At 55.1% G+C, this 16,304-nt stretch overlaps 1 protein-coding gene across 1 annotated transcript in view; it reads left to right on the top strand.

Annotated features, from left to right (window-relative positions):
- The window catches only part of znhit6 (zinc finger HIT-type containing 6), a 110,164-nt gene that overhangs the window by 61,376 nt on the left and 32,484 nt on the right, over positions 1–16,304 (top strand). Inside the window, exon 8 of the mRNA XM_070885957.1 lies at positions 12,307–12,387. Coding sequence (XP_070742058.1) covers positions 12,307–12,387 — 81 coding nt within the window. The remainder of the gene's footprint in view (positions 1–12,306; positions 12,388–16,304) is intronic.

Raw genomic sequence — 16,304 nt, 5'->3', positions numbered from 1 at the left:
GTCAGCGAGCACAGGGGGTGACGGCTGAGTGGGACTGGGTGTGAGTTAGGACATGGGGCAGTGAGCACGGGGTGATGGGTGAGCTGGACTGGGTGTGGGTTAGGACACGGGGCAGTGAGCACAGGGGGTGATGGGTGAGCGGGACTGGGTGTGAGTTAGGACACGGTCAGTGAGCACAGGGGGTGATGGGTGAGTGGGACTGGGTGCGAGTTAGGACACGGGGCAGTGAGCACAGGGGATGATGGGTGAGCGGGACTCGGTGTGAGTTAGGACAAGGTCAGCGAGCACAGGGGGTGATGGGTGAGCGGGACTGGGTGTGAGTTAGGACACAGGGCAGTGAGCACAGGGGGTGATGGGTGAGCGGGACTCGGTGTGAGTTAGGACACGGTCAGCGAGCACAGGGGTTGATGGGTGAGTGGGACTGGGTATGAGTTCGGACACGGTCAGTGAGCACAGGGGGTGATGGGTGAGCGGGACTGGGTGTGAGTTAGGACACGGTCCATGAACACAGGGGGTGATGGGTGAGCGGGACTCGGTGTGAGTTAGGACACGGTCAGCGAGCACAGGGGGTGATGGGTGAGTGGGACTGGGTGTGAGTTAGGACACGGGGCAGTGAGCACGGGCTGATGGGTGAGTGGGACTGGGTGTGAGTTAGGACACGGGGCAGTGAGCACAGCGGGTGATGGGTGAGTGGGACTCGGTGTGAGTTAGGACACGGTCAGCGAGCACAGGGGGTGATGGGTGAGTGGGACTGGGTATGAGTTAGGACACGGTCAGTGAGCACAGGGGGTGATGGGTGAGTGGGACTGGGTGTGAGTTAGGACACGGTCAGTGAGCACAGGGGGTGATGGGTGAGCTGGACTGGGTGTGAGTAAGGACAAGGGGCAGTGAGCACAGCGGGTGATGGGTGAGCGGGACTGGGTGTGAGTTAGGACACGGGGCAGTGAGCACAGGGGTTGATGGGTGAGCGGGACTGGGTGTGAGTTAGGACACGGGGCAGTGAGCACAGGGGTTGATGGGTGAGCGGGACTCGGTGCGAGTTAGGACACGGGTCAGTGAGCACAGGGGGTGATGGGTGAGCGGGACTGGGTGTGAGTTAGGACACGGGGCAGTGAGCACAGGGGGTGATGGGTCAATGGGACTGGGTTTGAGTTAGGACACGGGGCAGTGAGCACAGAGGGTGATAGATCAATGGGACTGGGTGTGAGTTAGGACAGGGGGTGATGGGGGAATGGGACTCGGTGTGAGTTAGGACACGAGTCAGTGAGAACAGGGGGTGATGGGTGAGCGGGACTGGGTGCAAGTTAGGACACGGTCAGTGAGCACAGGGGGTGATGGGTGAGTGGGACTGGGTGCAAGTTAGGACACGGTCAGTGAGCACAGGGGGTGATGGGTGAGTGGGACTGGGTGTGAGTTAGGACACGGTCAGTGAGCACAGGGGGTGATGGGTGAGTGGGACTGGGTGCAAGTTAGGACACGGTCAGTGAGCACAGGGGGTGATGGGTGAGTGGGACTGGGTGTGAGTTAGGACACAGGCCAGTGAGCACAGTGGGTGATGGGTGAGTGGGACTGGGTGTGAGTTAGGACACGGGGCAGTGAGCACAGGGGGTGATGGGTGAGTGGGACTGGGTGTGAGTTAGGATACGGTCAGTGAGCACAGGGGGTGATGGGTGAGTGGGACTGGGTGCGAGTTAGGACACGGGGCAGTGAGCACAGGGGGTGATGGGTGAGCGGGACTCGGTGTGAGTTAGGACACGGTCAGCGAGCACAGGGGGTGATGGGTGAGTGGGACTGGGTATGAGTTAGGACACGGTCAGTGAGTACAGGGGGTGATGGGTGAGCGGGACTGGGTATGAGTTAGCACACGGTCCATGAGCACAGGGGGTGATGGGTGAGCGGGACTCGGTGTGAGTTAGGACACGGTCAGCGAGCACAGGGGGTGACGGCTGAGTGGGACTGGGTGTGAGTTAGGACATGGGGCAGTGAGCACGGGGTGATGGGTGAGCTGGACTGGGTGTGAGTTAGGACACGGGGCAGTGAGCACAGGGGGTGATGGGTGAGCGGGACTGGGTGTGAGTTAGGACACGGTCAGTGAGCACAGGGGGTGATGGGTGAGTGGGACTGGGTGCGAGTTAGGACACGGGGCAGTGAGCACAGGGGATGATGGGTGAGCGGGACTCGGTGTGAGTTAGGACAAGGTCAGCGAGCACAGTGGGTGATGGGTGAGCGGGACTGGGTGTGAGTTAGGACACAGGGCAGTGAGCACAGGGGGTGATGGGTGAGCGGGACTCGGTGTGAGTTAGGACACGGTCAGCGAGCACAGGGGGTGATGGGTGAGTGGGACTGGGTATGAGTTAGGACACGGTCAGTGAGCACAGGGGGTGATGGGTGAGCGGGACTGGGTGTGAGTTAGGACACGGTCCATGAACACAGGGGGTGATGGGTGAGCGGGACTCGGTGTGAGTTAGGACACGGTCAGCGAGCACAGGGGGTGATGGGTGAGTGGGACTGGGTGTGAGTTAGGACACGGGGCAGTGAGCACGGGCTGATGGGTGAGTGGGACTGGGTGTGAGTTAGGACACGGGGCAGTGAGCACAGCGGGTGATGGGTGAGCGGGACTGGGTGTGAGTTAGGACACGGTCAGTGAGCACAGGGGGTGATGGGTGAGTGGGACTGGGTGTGAGTAAGGACAAGGGGCAGTGAACACAGGGGGTGATGGGTGAGCGGGACTGGGTGTGAGTTCGGACACGAGGCAGTGAGCACAGGGGTTGATGGGTGAGCGGGACTGGGTGTGAGTTAGGACATGGGCAGTGAGCACAGAGGGTGATGGGTCAATGGGACTAGGTGTGAGTTAGGATAGGGGGTGATGGGGGAACGGGACTCGGTGTGAATTAGGACACGGGTCAGTGAGCACAGGGGGTGATGGGTGAGCGGGACTGGGTGTGAGTTAGGACACGGGGCAGTGAGCACAGGGGGTGATGGGTCAATGGGACTGGGTGTGAGTTAGGACACGGGGCAGTGAGCACAGAGGGTGATGGGTCAATGGGACTGGGTGTGAGTTAGGACAGGGGGTGATGGGGGAATGGGACTCGGTGTGAGTTAGGACACAGGCCAGTGAGCACAGTGGGTGATGGGTGAGTGGGACTGGGTGTGAGTTAGGACACGGGGCAGTGAGCACAGGGGGTGATGGGTGAGTGGGACTGGGTGTGAGTTAGGACACGGTCAGTGAGAACAGGGGGTGATGGGTGAGCGGGACTGGGTGTGAGTTAGGACACGGTCAGTGAGCACAGGGGGTGATGGGTGAGTGGGACTGGGTGCGAGTTAGGACACGGGGCAGTGAGCACAGGGAGTGATGGGTGAGCGGGACTGGGTGTGAGTTTGGACACGGTCAGCGAGCACAGGGGGTGATGGGTGAGCGGGACTAGGTGTGAGTTAGGACATGGTCAGTGAGCACAGGGGGTGATGGGTGAGCGGGACTGGGTGTGAATTAGGACACGGTCAGTGAGCACAGGGGGTGATGGGTGAGCTGGACTGGGTGCGAGTCAGGACACGGGGCAGTGAGCACAGGGGGTGATGGGTCAATGGGACTGGGTTTAAGTTAGGACACTGGGCAGTGAGCACAGGGGGTGATGGGTCAATGGGACTGGGTGTGAGTTAGGACACGGTCAGTGAGCACAGGGGGTGATGGGTGAGTGGGACTGGGTGTGAGTTAGGACACGGTCAGTGAGCACAGGGGGTGATGGGTGAGCTGGACTGGGTGCGAGTCAGGACACGGGGCAGTGAGCACAGGGGGTGATGGGTCAATGGGACTGGGTGTGAGTTAGGACACTGGGCAGTGAGCACAGGGGGTGATGGGTCAATGGGACTGGGTGTGAGTTAGGACACGGTCAGTGAGCACAGGGGGTGATGGGTGAGTGGGACTGGGTGTGAGTTAGGACACGGTCAGTGAGCACAGGGGGTGATGGGTGAGCTGGACTGGGTGTGAGTAAGGACAAGGGGCAGTGAGCACAGCGGGTGATGGGTGAGCGGGACTGGGTGTGAGTTAGGACACGGGGCAGTGAGCACAGGGGTTGATGGGTGAGCGGGACTGGGTGTGAGTTAGGACACGGGGCAGTGAGCACAGGGGTTGATGGGTGAGCGGGACTCGGTGCGAGTTAGGACACGGGTCAGTGAGCACAGGGGGTGATGGGTGAGCGGGACTGGGTGTGAGTTAGGACACGGGGCAGTGAGCACAGGGGGTGATGGGTCAATGGGACTGGGTTTGAGTTAGGACACGGGGCAGTGAGCACAGAGGGTGATAGATCAATGGGACTGGGTGTGAGTTAGGACAGGGGGTGATGGGGGAATGGGACTCGGTGTGAGTTAGGACACGAGTCAGTGAGAACAGGGGGTGATGGGTGAGCGTGACTGGGTGTGAGTTAGGACATGGTCAGTGAGCACAGGGGGTGATGGGTGAGTGGGACTGGGTGCAAGTTAGGACACGGTCAGTGAGCACAGGGGGTGATGGGTGAGTGGGACTGGGTGTGAGTTAGGACACAGGCCAGTGAGCACAGTGGGTGATGGGTGAGTGGGACTGGGTGTGAGTTAGGACACGGGGCAGTGAGCACAGGGGGTGATGGGTGAGTGGGACTGGGTGTGAGTTAGGATACGGTCAGTGAGCACAGGGGGTGATGGGTGAGTGGGACTGGGTGCGAGTTAGGACACGGGGCAGTGAGCACAGGGGGTGATGGGTGAGCGGGACTCGGTGTGAGTTAGGACACGGTCAGCGAGCACAGGGGGTGATGGGTGAGCGGGACTGGGTGTGAGTTAGGACACAGGGCAGTGAGCACAGGGGGTGATGGGTGAGCGGGACTGGGTATGAGTTAGGACACGGTCCATGAGCACAGGGGGTGATGGGTGAGCGGGACTCGGTGTGAGTTAGGACACGGTCAGCGAGCACAGGGGGTGACGGCTGAGTGGGACTGGGTGTGAGTTAGGACATGGGGCAGTGAGCACAGGGGGTGATGGGTGAGTGGGACTGGGTGTGAGTTAGGACACGGGGCAGTGAGCACAGGGGGTGATGGGTGAGCGGGACTGGGTGTGAGTTAGGACACGGGGCAGTGAGCACAGGGGGTGATGGGTGAGCGGGACTGGGTGTGAGTTAGGACACGGGGCAGTGAGCACAGGGGGTGATGGGTGAGCGGGACTGGATGTGAGTTAGGACACGGGGCAGTGAGCACAGGGGGTGATGGGTGAGCGGGACTGGGTGTGAGTTAGGACACAGGGCAGTGAGCACAGGGGGTGATGGGTGAGTGGGACTGGGTGTGAGTTAGGACACAGGGCAGTGAGCACAGCGGGTGATGGGTGAGTGGGACTGGGTGTGAGTTAGGACACGGGGCAGTGAGCACACGGGGTACTGGGTGTGAGTTAGGACACGGTCAGTGAGCACAGGGGGTGATGGGTGAGTGGGACTGGGTGTGAGTTAGGACACAGGGCAGTGAGCACAGGGGGTGATGGGTGAGTGGGACTGGGTGTGAGTTAGGACACGGGGCAGTGAGCACAGGGGGTGATGGGTGAGTGGGACTGGGTGTGAGTTAGGACACTGGGCAGTGAGCACAGCGGGTGATGGGTGAGCGGGACTGGGTGTGAGTTAGGACACGGTCAGTGAGCACAGGGGGTGATGGGTGAGCGGGACTGGGTGTGAGTTAGGACACGGGGCAGTGAGCACAGGGGGTGATGGGTCAATGGGACTGGGTGTGAGTTAGGACACGGGGCAGTGAGCACAGAGGGTGATGGGTCAATGGGACTGGGTGTGAGTTAGGACAGGGGTTGATGGGGGAACGGGACTCAGTGTGAGTTAGGACACGGTCAGTGAGCACAGCGGGTGATGGGTAAGTGGGACTGGGTGCAAGTTAGGACACGGTCAGTGAGCACAGGGGGTAATGGGTGAGTGGGACTGGGTGTGAGTTAGGACACAGGCCAGTGAGCACAGTGGGTGATGGGTGAGTGGGACTGGGTGTGAGTTAGGACACGGGGCAGTGAGCACAGGGGGTGATGGGTGAGTGGGACTCGGTGTGAGTTAGGACACGGTCAGCGAGCACAGGGGGTGATGGGTGAGTGGGACTGGGTATGAGTTAGGACACGGTCAGTGAGCACAGGGGGTGATGGGTGAGCGGGACTGGGTGTGAGTTAGGACACGATCCATGAGCACAGGGGGTGATGGGTGAGCGGGACTCGGTGTGAGTTAGGACACGGTCAGCGAGCACAGGGGGTGACGGCTGAGCGGGACTGGGTGTGAGTTAGGACACGGTCAGTGAGCACAGGGGGTGATGGGTGAGTGGGACTGGGTGTGAGTTAGGACACGGGGCAGCGAACACAAGGGGTGATGGGTGAGCGGGAATCGGTGCGAGTTAGGACACGGGGCAGTGAGTACAGGGGGTGATGGGTGAGCGGGACTGGGTGTGAGTTAGAACACGGTCAGTGAGCACAGGGGGTGAGAGAAAAAAGGAGGGAGAGAGAAAACAGGGAATTATAGACCGGTCAGCCTGACATCGGTAGTGGGTAAAATGATGGAATCAATTATTAAGGATGTCATAGCAGTGCATTTGGAAAGAGGTGACATGATAGGTCCAAGTCAGCATGGATTTGTGAAAGGGAAATCATGCTTGACAAATCTTCTGGAATTTTTTGAGGATGTTTCCAGTAGAGTGGACAAGGGAGAACCAGTTGATGTGGTATATTTGGACTTTCAGAAGGCGTTCGACAAGGTTCCACACAAGAGATTGATGTGCAAAGTTAGAGCACATGGGATTGGGGGTAGTGTGCTGACATGGATTGAGAACTGGTTGTCAGACAGGAAGCAAAGAGTGGGAGTAAATGGGTACTTTTCAGAATGGCAGGCAGTGACTAGTGGGGTACCGCAAGGTTCTGTGCTGGGGCCCCAGCTGTTTACACTGTACATTAATGATTTGGATGAGGGGATTAAATGTAGTATCTCCAAATTTGCGGATGACACTAAGTTGGGTGGCAGTGTGAGCTGCGAGGAGGATGCTGTGAGGCTGCAGAGCGACTTGGATAGGTTAGGTGAGTGGGCAAATGCATGGCAGATGAAGTATAATGTGGATAAATGTGAGGTTATCCACTTTGGTGGTAAAAACAGAGAGACAGACTATTATCTGAATGGTGACAGATTAGGAAAAGGGGAGGTGCAACGAGACCTGGGTGTCATGGTACATCAGTCATTGAAGGTTGGCATGCAGGTACAGCAGGCGGTTAAGAAAGCAAATGGCATGTTGGCCTTCATAGCGAGGGGATTTGAGTACAGGGGCAGGGAGATGTTCCTACAGTTGTACAGGGCCTTGGTGAGGCCACACCTGGAGTATTGTGTACAGTTTTGGTCTCCTAACCTGAGGAAGGACATTCTTGCTATTGAGGGAGTGCAGCGAAGGTTCACCAGACTGATTCCCGGGATGGCGGGACTGACCTATCAAGAAAGACTGGATCAACTGGGCTTGTATTCACTGGAGTTCAGAAGAATGAGAGGGGACCTCATAGAAACATTTAAAATTCTGACGGGGTTAGACAGGTTAGATGCAGGAAGAATGTTCCCAATGTTGGGGAAGTCCAGAACCAGAGGTCACAGTCTAAGGATAAGGGGTAAGCCATTTAGGACCGAGATGCGGAGGAACTTCTTCACCCAGAGAGTGATGAACCTGTGGAATTCTCTACCACAGAAAGTTGTTGAGGCCAATTCACTAAATATATTCAAAAAGGAGTTAGATGAGGTCCTTACTACTCGGGGGATCAAGGGGTATGGCTAGAAAGCAGGAATGGGGTACTGAAGTTGAATGTTCAGCCATGAACTCATTGAATGGCGGTGCAGGCTAGAAGGGCCGAATGGCCTACTCCTGCACCTATTTTCTATGTTTCTATGTTTCTATGTGATGGGTGAGCGGGACTCGGTGTGAGTTCAGATACGGTCAGCGAGCACAGGGGGTGATGGGTGAGTGGGACTGGGTGTGAGTTCGGACACGGTCAGTGAGCACAGGGGGTGATGGGTGAGCGGGACTTGGTGTGAGTTAGGACACGGGGCAGTGAGCACAGGGGGTGATGGGTGAGTGGGACTGGGTGTGAGCTCGGACACGGGGCAGCGAGCACGGGGTGATGGGTGAGCGGGACTCGGTGCGAGTTAGGACACGGGGCAGTGAGTACAAGGGGTGATGGGTGAGTGGGACTGGGTGTGAGTTAGGACACGGTCAGTGAGCACAGGGGGTGATGGGTGAGCGGGACTTGGTGTGAGTTAGGACACGGAGCAGTGAGCACAGGGGGTGATGGGTGAGTGGGACTGGGTGTGAGTTAGGACACGGGGCAGTGAGCACAGGGGGTGATGGGTGAGTTGGACTTGGTGCGAGTTAGGACACGGGGCAGTGAGCACAGGGGGTGATGGGTGAGTGGGACTGGGTGTGAGTTAGGACACGGTCAGTGAGCACGGGGTGATGGGTGAGCGGGACTTGGTGTGAGTTAGGACACGGGGCAGTGAGCACAGCGGGTGATGGGTGAGTGGGACTGGGTGTGAGTTAGGACACGGGGCAGTGAGCACAGGGGGTGATGGGTGAGTGGGACTTGGTGCGAGTTAGGACACGGGGCAGTGAGCACAGGGGGTGATGGGTGAGTAGGACTGGGTGTGAGTTAGGACACGGTCAGTGAGCACAGGGGGTGATGGGTGAGTGGGACTTGGTGTGAGTTAGGACACGGGGCAGTGAGCACAGGGGGTGATGGGTGAGCAGGACTGGGTGTGAGTTAGGACACGGGGCAGTGAGCACAGGGGGTGATGGGTGAGTAGGACTGGGTGTGAGTTAGGACACGGTCAGTGAGCACAGGGGGTGATGGGTGAGTGGGACTTGGTGTGAGTTAGGACACGGGGCAGTGAGCACAGGGGGTGATGGGTGAGTGGGACTGGGTGTGAATTAGGACACGGGGCAGTGAGCACAGGGGGTGATGGGTGAGTAGGACTGGGTGTGAGTTAGGACACGGTCAGTGAGCACAGGGGGTGATGGGTGAGTGGGACTTGGTGCGAGTTAGGACACGGGGCAGTGAGCACAGCGGGTGATGGGTGAGCGGGTCTGGGTGTGAGTTAGGACACGGGGCAGTGAGCACAGGAGGTGATGGGTGAGCGGGACTGGGTGTGAGTTAGGACACGGGGCAGTGAGCACAGCGGGTGATGGGTGAGTGAGACTCGGTGTGAATTAGGACACGGGGTCAGTGAGCACAGCGGGTGATGGGTGAGCGGGACTGGGTGTGAGTTAGGACACGGGGCAGTGAGCACAGAGGGTGATGGGTGAGTGGGACTGGGTGCGAATTAGGACACAGGGTCAGCGAGCACAGCAGGTGATGGGTGAGTGGGACTGGGTGTGAGTTAGGACACGGGGTCAGCGAGCACAGGGGGTGATGGGTGAGCGGGACTGGGTGTGAGTTAGGACACGGGGTCAGCAAGCACAGCGGGTGATGGGTGAGTGTGACTCGGTGTGAGTTAGGACACGGTCAGTGAGCACAGCGGGTGAAGGGTGAGCAGGACTGGGTGTGAGTTAGGACACGGTCAGTGAGCACAGCGGGTGAAGGGTGAGCAGGACTGGGTGTGAGTTAGGACACGGGACAGTGAGCACAGGGGATGATGGGTGAGCAGGACTGGGTGTGAGTTAGGACACGGGGCAGTGAGCACAGGGGGTGATGGGTGAGTGGGACTGGGTGTGAGTTAGGACACGGGACAGTGAGCACCGGGTGTGATGGGTGAGTGGGACTCGGTGTAAGTTAGGACACGGGACAGTGAGCACAGGGGGTGATGGGTGAGCAGGACTCTGTGCAAGTTAGGACACGGGACAGCGAGCACAGCGGGTGATGGGTGAATGGGACTTGGTGTAAGTTAGGACACGGGGTAGTGAGCACAGGGGGTGATGGGTGAGCGGGACTGGGTGTGAGTTAGGACACGGGACAGTGAGCACAGGGGGTGATGGGTGAGCAGGACTGGGTGTGAGTTAGGACACGGGACAGTGAGCACAGGGGGTGATGGGTGAGCGGGACGCGGTGCAAGTTAGGACACGGGACAGTGAGCACAGGGGGTGATGGGTGAGCGGGACGCGGTGCAAGTTAGGACACGGGACAGTGAGCACAGGGGGTGATGGGTCAGCGGGACTCGGTGCAAGTTTAGGACACGGGGCAGTGAGCACAGGGGGTGATGGGTGAGCGGGACGCGGTGCAAGTTAGGACACGGGACAGTGAGCACAGCGGGTGATGGGTGAGCGGGACGCAGTGCAAGTTAGGACACGGGACAGTGAGCACGGCGGGTGATGGGTGAGCGGGACTGGGTGTGAGTTAGGACACGGGTCAGTGAGCACAGGGGGTGATGGGTCAGCGGGACTCGGTGTAAGTTAGGACACGGGACAGCTGAGTTTGGGATGAGCTGAAGTTTACAGAGGGTGGAAGGTGGGAGGCCGGCCATAACAGAGAAGTACTGCCTCCCCAGCCATCGATGACGTCTAAATTGTAATCTCCATACGATGGGTTGCTTGAGGCTTGGAACCCAGAGTGTGGGTCATAAAGAGCCAACATGTAGCAGTTACTTTATCTATTGACAGTTTCTGTCCCTCGACATCTCTTTGAAGCTTAACGTTTACAGCTCTCTGGACATCTATCTTCAAAAAATATATATCCATATATAAGTTAATAAGATTTGAACTGAGCATTGACCTGTCGAAGATTCCGTTGATGTGAAATGAGTGGGTAAGAGATTGGTAGATGCACAGGGCAAGTAGCTTTTTACGGTGGTATTGAATGCTCTACGCTCCCAATTCTTGTTACCCCCGAACATCTGATACAGCAGGGTTACGGTGATGGCAAACCGTACAGGTTCCATTTAAGAGATGCAGTTATAATTGAATAAGTTTAGGGGCAATGCTCCCTCTCATTTTTTGGGTGGTGCAGGGCCCATTCACAATTTTGTGCGTGTTTTACGTTGACACAGTCGATCTCGGGCTGCACGGGACCGGCAGAGAGGAGCGCAGGATTGGTGCCAAGGGGAGATCTGCTGGAGGTCTTTAAGGTTATGAATGGGATTTGTGGGTCAGAAGTCGAGAAGATATTTCCAGTTGTGGGGGAGACCAGAATTAGGGACCATCAGTATAATAGAGTCACCAATAAATCCAATGGGGAATTCAGGAGAAACCTCTTTACCCGGAGAGGGGTGAGAATGTGGAACTCGCTGCCACAGGGAGGGGTTGAGGTGAATAGTATCGATGTATTTAAGTGGGGGGCTGGATAAACACATGAGGGGGAAAGGAATAGAAGGATATGGGGATAGGGTGAGATGTAGAGGGGTGGGAGGGGGCTGGTGTGGAGCATAAACCCCGGCACGGAGCGGTGGGGCATAAACCCCGGCACGGAGCGGTGGGACATAAACCCCGGCACGGAGCGGTGGGGCATAAACCCCGGCACGGAGCGGTGGGGCATAAACCCCGGCACGGAGCGGTGGGCCCAATGGTCTGTTCCTGGGCTGTACGTTCTAATGTAATTCATTTGTAATGATCAAATACCAAAATAAAAGACGAACCAAACAACATTATCCGTTTCTAACCAAAGCGTGTGGTCTGCATTAAAATCCCATCGATGTTAAATTGCTTCTTCAGGTGACGTACTGATGCCTGTTCCCCCGTTCAGTCCGTAAGTGTGATCCCCGAGCTCCCGGTCGCCTGCCACTTTAATTCCCCGCTCCACTCCCACTCTGACCTCTCCGACCTCGGCCTCCTACACTGTTCCAATGAAGCTCGACGTAAGCTCGAGGAACAGCACCTCATCTTTCGTTTAGGCACTTTACAGCCTCCTGGACTCAACATCGAGTCCAACAATTTCAGAGCTGAACCTCCATTTTTTCAGACAGTAGCTGTTGCTGATTCTGCCATTCCCATTTACACCCTCTCTAGACCCATCTTTTGTTCCTTAACTTGTCCCATTACCGTCTCCTTTCGCCTCGCCCCATCATCCCTTTTGTCTCTCTAATCTCTCCTGCCTTCCACCCTATCGCTGACCTTCCCTTTTGTCCTTCCCTTCCCTCCCCCTTTCCCTGCCCCCTGCACTCGCTTAAAAACCTGTCACTTACGTTTCCCAGTTCTGACGCAGGGTCATCGACCTGAAACAATTAACTCTGTTTCTCTCTCCACAGTCGCTGCCTGACCCGCTGAGATTTCCAGCACTTTCTGCTTTTATTTCTAATTTCCAGTGTCCGCAGTATTTTGTTTTTATACTGACTCTGATCCTTTCCTGTGTTGGGTTTTGCAGGCTGAAAGTTTACGTGTTGGCCCCTGTGAACGAAGTAAGAATCTATATGAAGGTCGAAAACCGAAAACACAACTCCGCCAGGTAAGGAGGGAACGTCTGATCAGCACTCCAGCCGAGAATATCCCATGGCCATTATTTTAGTGCGGGCAGTGAATGGTTGATTTTTACCGGTGGTGTTGAAACAACCTCGGTTGGAAAGATGTAGACTTCCGGACCTTTTTGGGAAAAGAACGAGTGGGCTGGTGGATGAGCACCTGTGCAGAGAGCAGATGGGTTATAATGCTGGAGGTGTGTGGCCCTCAGCAGAATGGTTCGCTGAAGGACACGACCCTCCCTCCGTCTCTCAGATGCACTGATCTTCAGGATCTCTGCTCTTAATTTGCTGCAATGAAACCAAAACGCATTCCTCATCGAAACAGCTGACAGTTTCCCTGGTGCAAGTGTGATATGAAATAGTGCGCCAAAGCAGTTTTGGTTTAACTTTTTTATTCAGCATGTATAATAAGAACATAAGAAATAGGAGCCGGAGTCGGCCATTTGGCCCCTCGAGCCTGCTCCGCCATTCAATAAGATCATGGCTGATCTGATCATGGACTCAGCTCCACTTCCCTGCCCGCTCCCCATAACCCCTTATCCCCTTATCGCTCAAAAATCTGTCTATCTCTGCCTTAAATATATTCAATGACCCAGCCTCCACAGCTTTCTGGGGCAGAGAATTCCACGGATTTACAACCCTCTCAGAGAAGAAATTTCTCCTCATCTCAGTTTTAAATGGACGGCCCCTTATTTTGAGACTATGTCCCCTAGTTTTAGTTTCCCCTATGAGTGGAAATATCCTCTCTGCATCCACCTTGTCGAGCCCCCTCATTATCTTATATGTTTCGATAAGATCACCTCTCATTCTTCAGAACTCCAATATGTACAGGCCTAACCGACTCAACCTTTCATCATAAGTCAACCCCCTCATCTCCAGAATCAACAAGTGAATCTTCTCTGAACTGCCTCCAATGCAAGTATATCCTTCCTTAAATACAGAGACCAAAACTGTACGCAGTACTCCAGGTGTGGCCTCACCAATACCCTGTACAGTTGTAGCAGGACTTCTCTGCTTTTATACTCTATCCCCCTTGCAATAAAGGCCAACATTCCATTTGCCTTCCTGATCACTTGCTGTACCTACATACTAACTTTTTGTGTTTCATGCACTTTGCAATTTTTCTCCATTTAAATTATAATTTGCTTTTCTATTTTTTCTGCCAAAGTGGATAACCTCACATTTTCCCACATTTTACTCCAATTTTTGCCCACTCACTTAACCTGTCTATATCCCTTTGCAGATTTTTTGTGTCCTTACAATTTGCTTTCCCATCCATCTTTGTATCACCAGCAAACTTGGCTACATTACACTCAGTCCCTTCATCCAAGCCATTAATATAGATTTATGAAGGCCATTTGGCCCCTCGAGCCTGCTCCGCCATTCAATAAGATCATGACTGATCTGATCATGGACTCAGCTCCACTTCCCCGCCCGCTCCCCATAATCCTTTACTCCCTTATCGCTCAAAAATCTGTCTATCTCCACCTTAAATATATTCAATGACCCAGCCTCCACAGCTCTCTGGGGCAGAGAATTCCACAGATTTACAACCCTCTGAGAGAAGAAATTCCTCCTCATCTCAGTTTTAAATGGATGGCCCCTTATTCTGAGACTATGTCCCCTAGTTTTAGTTTCCCCCATCAGTGGAAACATCCTCTCTGCATCCACCTTGTCAAGCCCCCTCACAATCTTATACGTTTCGATAAGATCACCTCTCATTCTTCTGAATTCCAATGAGTAGAGGCCCAACCTACTCAACCTTTCCTCATAAGTCAACCCCCTCATCTCCGGAATCAACAAGTGAATCTTCTCTGAACTGTCTCCAATGCAAGTGTATCCTTCCTTAAATACGGAGCCCAAAACTGCATGCAGTGCTCCTCCTTCAAGACGCTCCTTAAAACCTATCTCTTTGACCAAGCTTGTGGTCACCTGCGCTAATTTCTATTTATGTGGCTTGGTGTCAATTTTTAAAATCTTATAATACTCCTGTGAATTGTCTTAGGATATAAATGTTTTCCCATTCCTTTTGCCTGTAACAGAGAGAATTATACTTGCCTCTCTGGGTCCTTCTAAGACAGTGTGCCACACCGGCCTTTAAGTGGTGCTGTGGAGCTATGAGGTGAACTCCATTCATGGCCGAGCTATAAACCCTTACATTGAACTGCTAAAATAATAGGCAATAAAAACTGGCTATCTCCCTCTGAATTGAAACTATTGAAGTTCAACCGCTGTGGGTGTTAATACTCGGATATGAGGCGATTGTTAAACAACCCGTTTCCCGGATGAGACATTAAACCCAGGCCCCATCTGCCCTCTCAGGTGGATGTAAAAGATCCCGCGGACTGTTTCAAAGAAGAGCAGGGGGAGTTCTCCCCGGTGTCCTGGGGCCAATATTTATCCCTCAATCAACGCAACAAAAACAGATTATCTGGTCATTAACACGTTGCTGTTTGTGGGAGCTTGCTGTGCGCAAATTTGAAATCGAGCTTGTGTGTAGCATAGCTGAGACAATGTCCTGGTACTTCAGAATGAAGGGAAGATTTCAGGCCAAGACAGATTTCATTCGAGCCAGCAAAGTAAATGCAGCAACACTCTGGGACATTGTTTTTGCCATGACCCAAATTATTCAAGCATGTGTGTTAGTTTTCTTACTCACAAGACTTGTTCTAAAGTGATATATATGTTCTTGAGGTTTCAGCAGGAACACTGCCATAAGCCTTGCCTCATTTGCAGCAACCCATTCCAGCAGAGCAGTGTCATAACCAGCCTGTGATTTCATCCGAGTTTGCACACGTGGCCCTGTTGGCAGGAAGGAGGCCGAGTGGAGAGCTGTGATGTGCCAGTTGTAGTTGTGGTGATGGCCATAGCTCTCTTCTCGGAGTCAGAAGGTCATGGGTTCAAGTCCCACTCCAGGGTCTTCTGCGACATAAAATCCAGGCTGACACTCCAGTGCAGTGCTGAGGGAGTGCTGCACTGTTGGAGGGGCAGTACTGAGGGAGTGCTGCGCTGTCGGAGGGGCAGTACTGAGGGAGTGCTGCGCTGTCGGAGGGGCAGTGCTGAGGGAGCGACACTGTCGGAGGGGCAGTACTGAGGGAGTGCTGCGCTGTCGGAGGGGCAGTACTGAGGGAGTGCTGCGCTGTCGGAGGGGCAGTACTGAGGGAGTGCTGCGCTGTCGGAGGGGCAGTGCTGAGGGAGCGACACTGTCGGAGGGGCAGTACTGAGGGAGTGCTGCGCTGTCGGAGGGGCAGTACTGAGGGAGTGCTGCACTGTCGGAGGGGCAGTACTGAGGGAGCGCCGCACTGTCGGAGGGGCAGTACTGAGGGAGCGCTGCACTGTCGGAGGGGCAGTACTGAGGGAGCGCCGTACTGTCGGAGGGGCAGTATTGAGGGAGCGCCGTACTGTCGGAGGGACGGTACCGAGGGAGCGCTGCACTGTCGGAGGGGCAGTACTGAGGGAGCGCTGCACTGTCGGAGGTGCTGTCTTTCTGATGAGATGTTAAACCAAGACCCTGTCTGCCCTCTTGGGTGTTTGTTTCATGAGGTAATGTAACTGAAGCTTGCATTGAGCGTCATTGGAACAGTGTCTGGTGCAAAGGCCAGAGTCCAGAGTGGGATTGGGAGAGGGAGTCAGCATTTCGGGTTGACGACACTTCCTCAGAACTGTCGAATGTTCGAAAAGAGCACATTCTTAAACACTGAACGGGGGAGAGAAGAAGGAAGAAGAAAAACATAAGATGGGGTTGAGGGGGGCAGACCCCCTGATATTATTTTTTTCTTTTTTTTTTCTCTTTGTCTATAATGGCAGCTGGTCATTATCATGCCATTCACACCCTATCCAGACTAACCTTTTTCTGAATTCTGCCATTACCATTTCAATTCGGGGCCCATCATCCATTTTGTCT

This window comes from Pristiophorus japonicus, chromosome 8 (genome assembly GCF_044704955.1).
Source record: "Pristiophorus japonicus isolate sPriJap1 chromosome 8, sPriJap1.hap1, whole genome shotgun sequence".
Taxonomy (NCBI): domain Eukaryota; kingdom Metazoa; phylum Chordata; class Chondrichthyes; family Pristiophoridae; genus Pristiophorus; species Pristiophorus japonicus.
The sequence above is the reverse complement of the archived record's forward strand: the minus strand, read 5'-3'. Positions and strand labels throughout refer to the sequence as shown.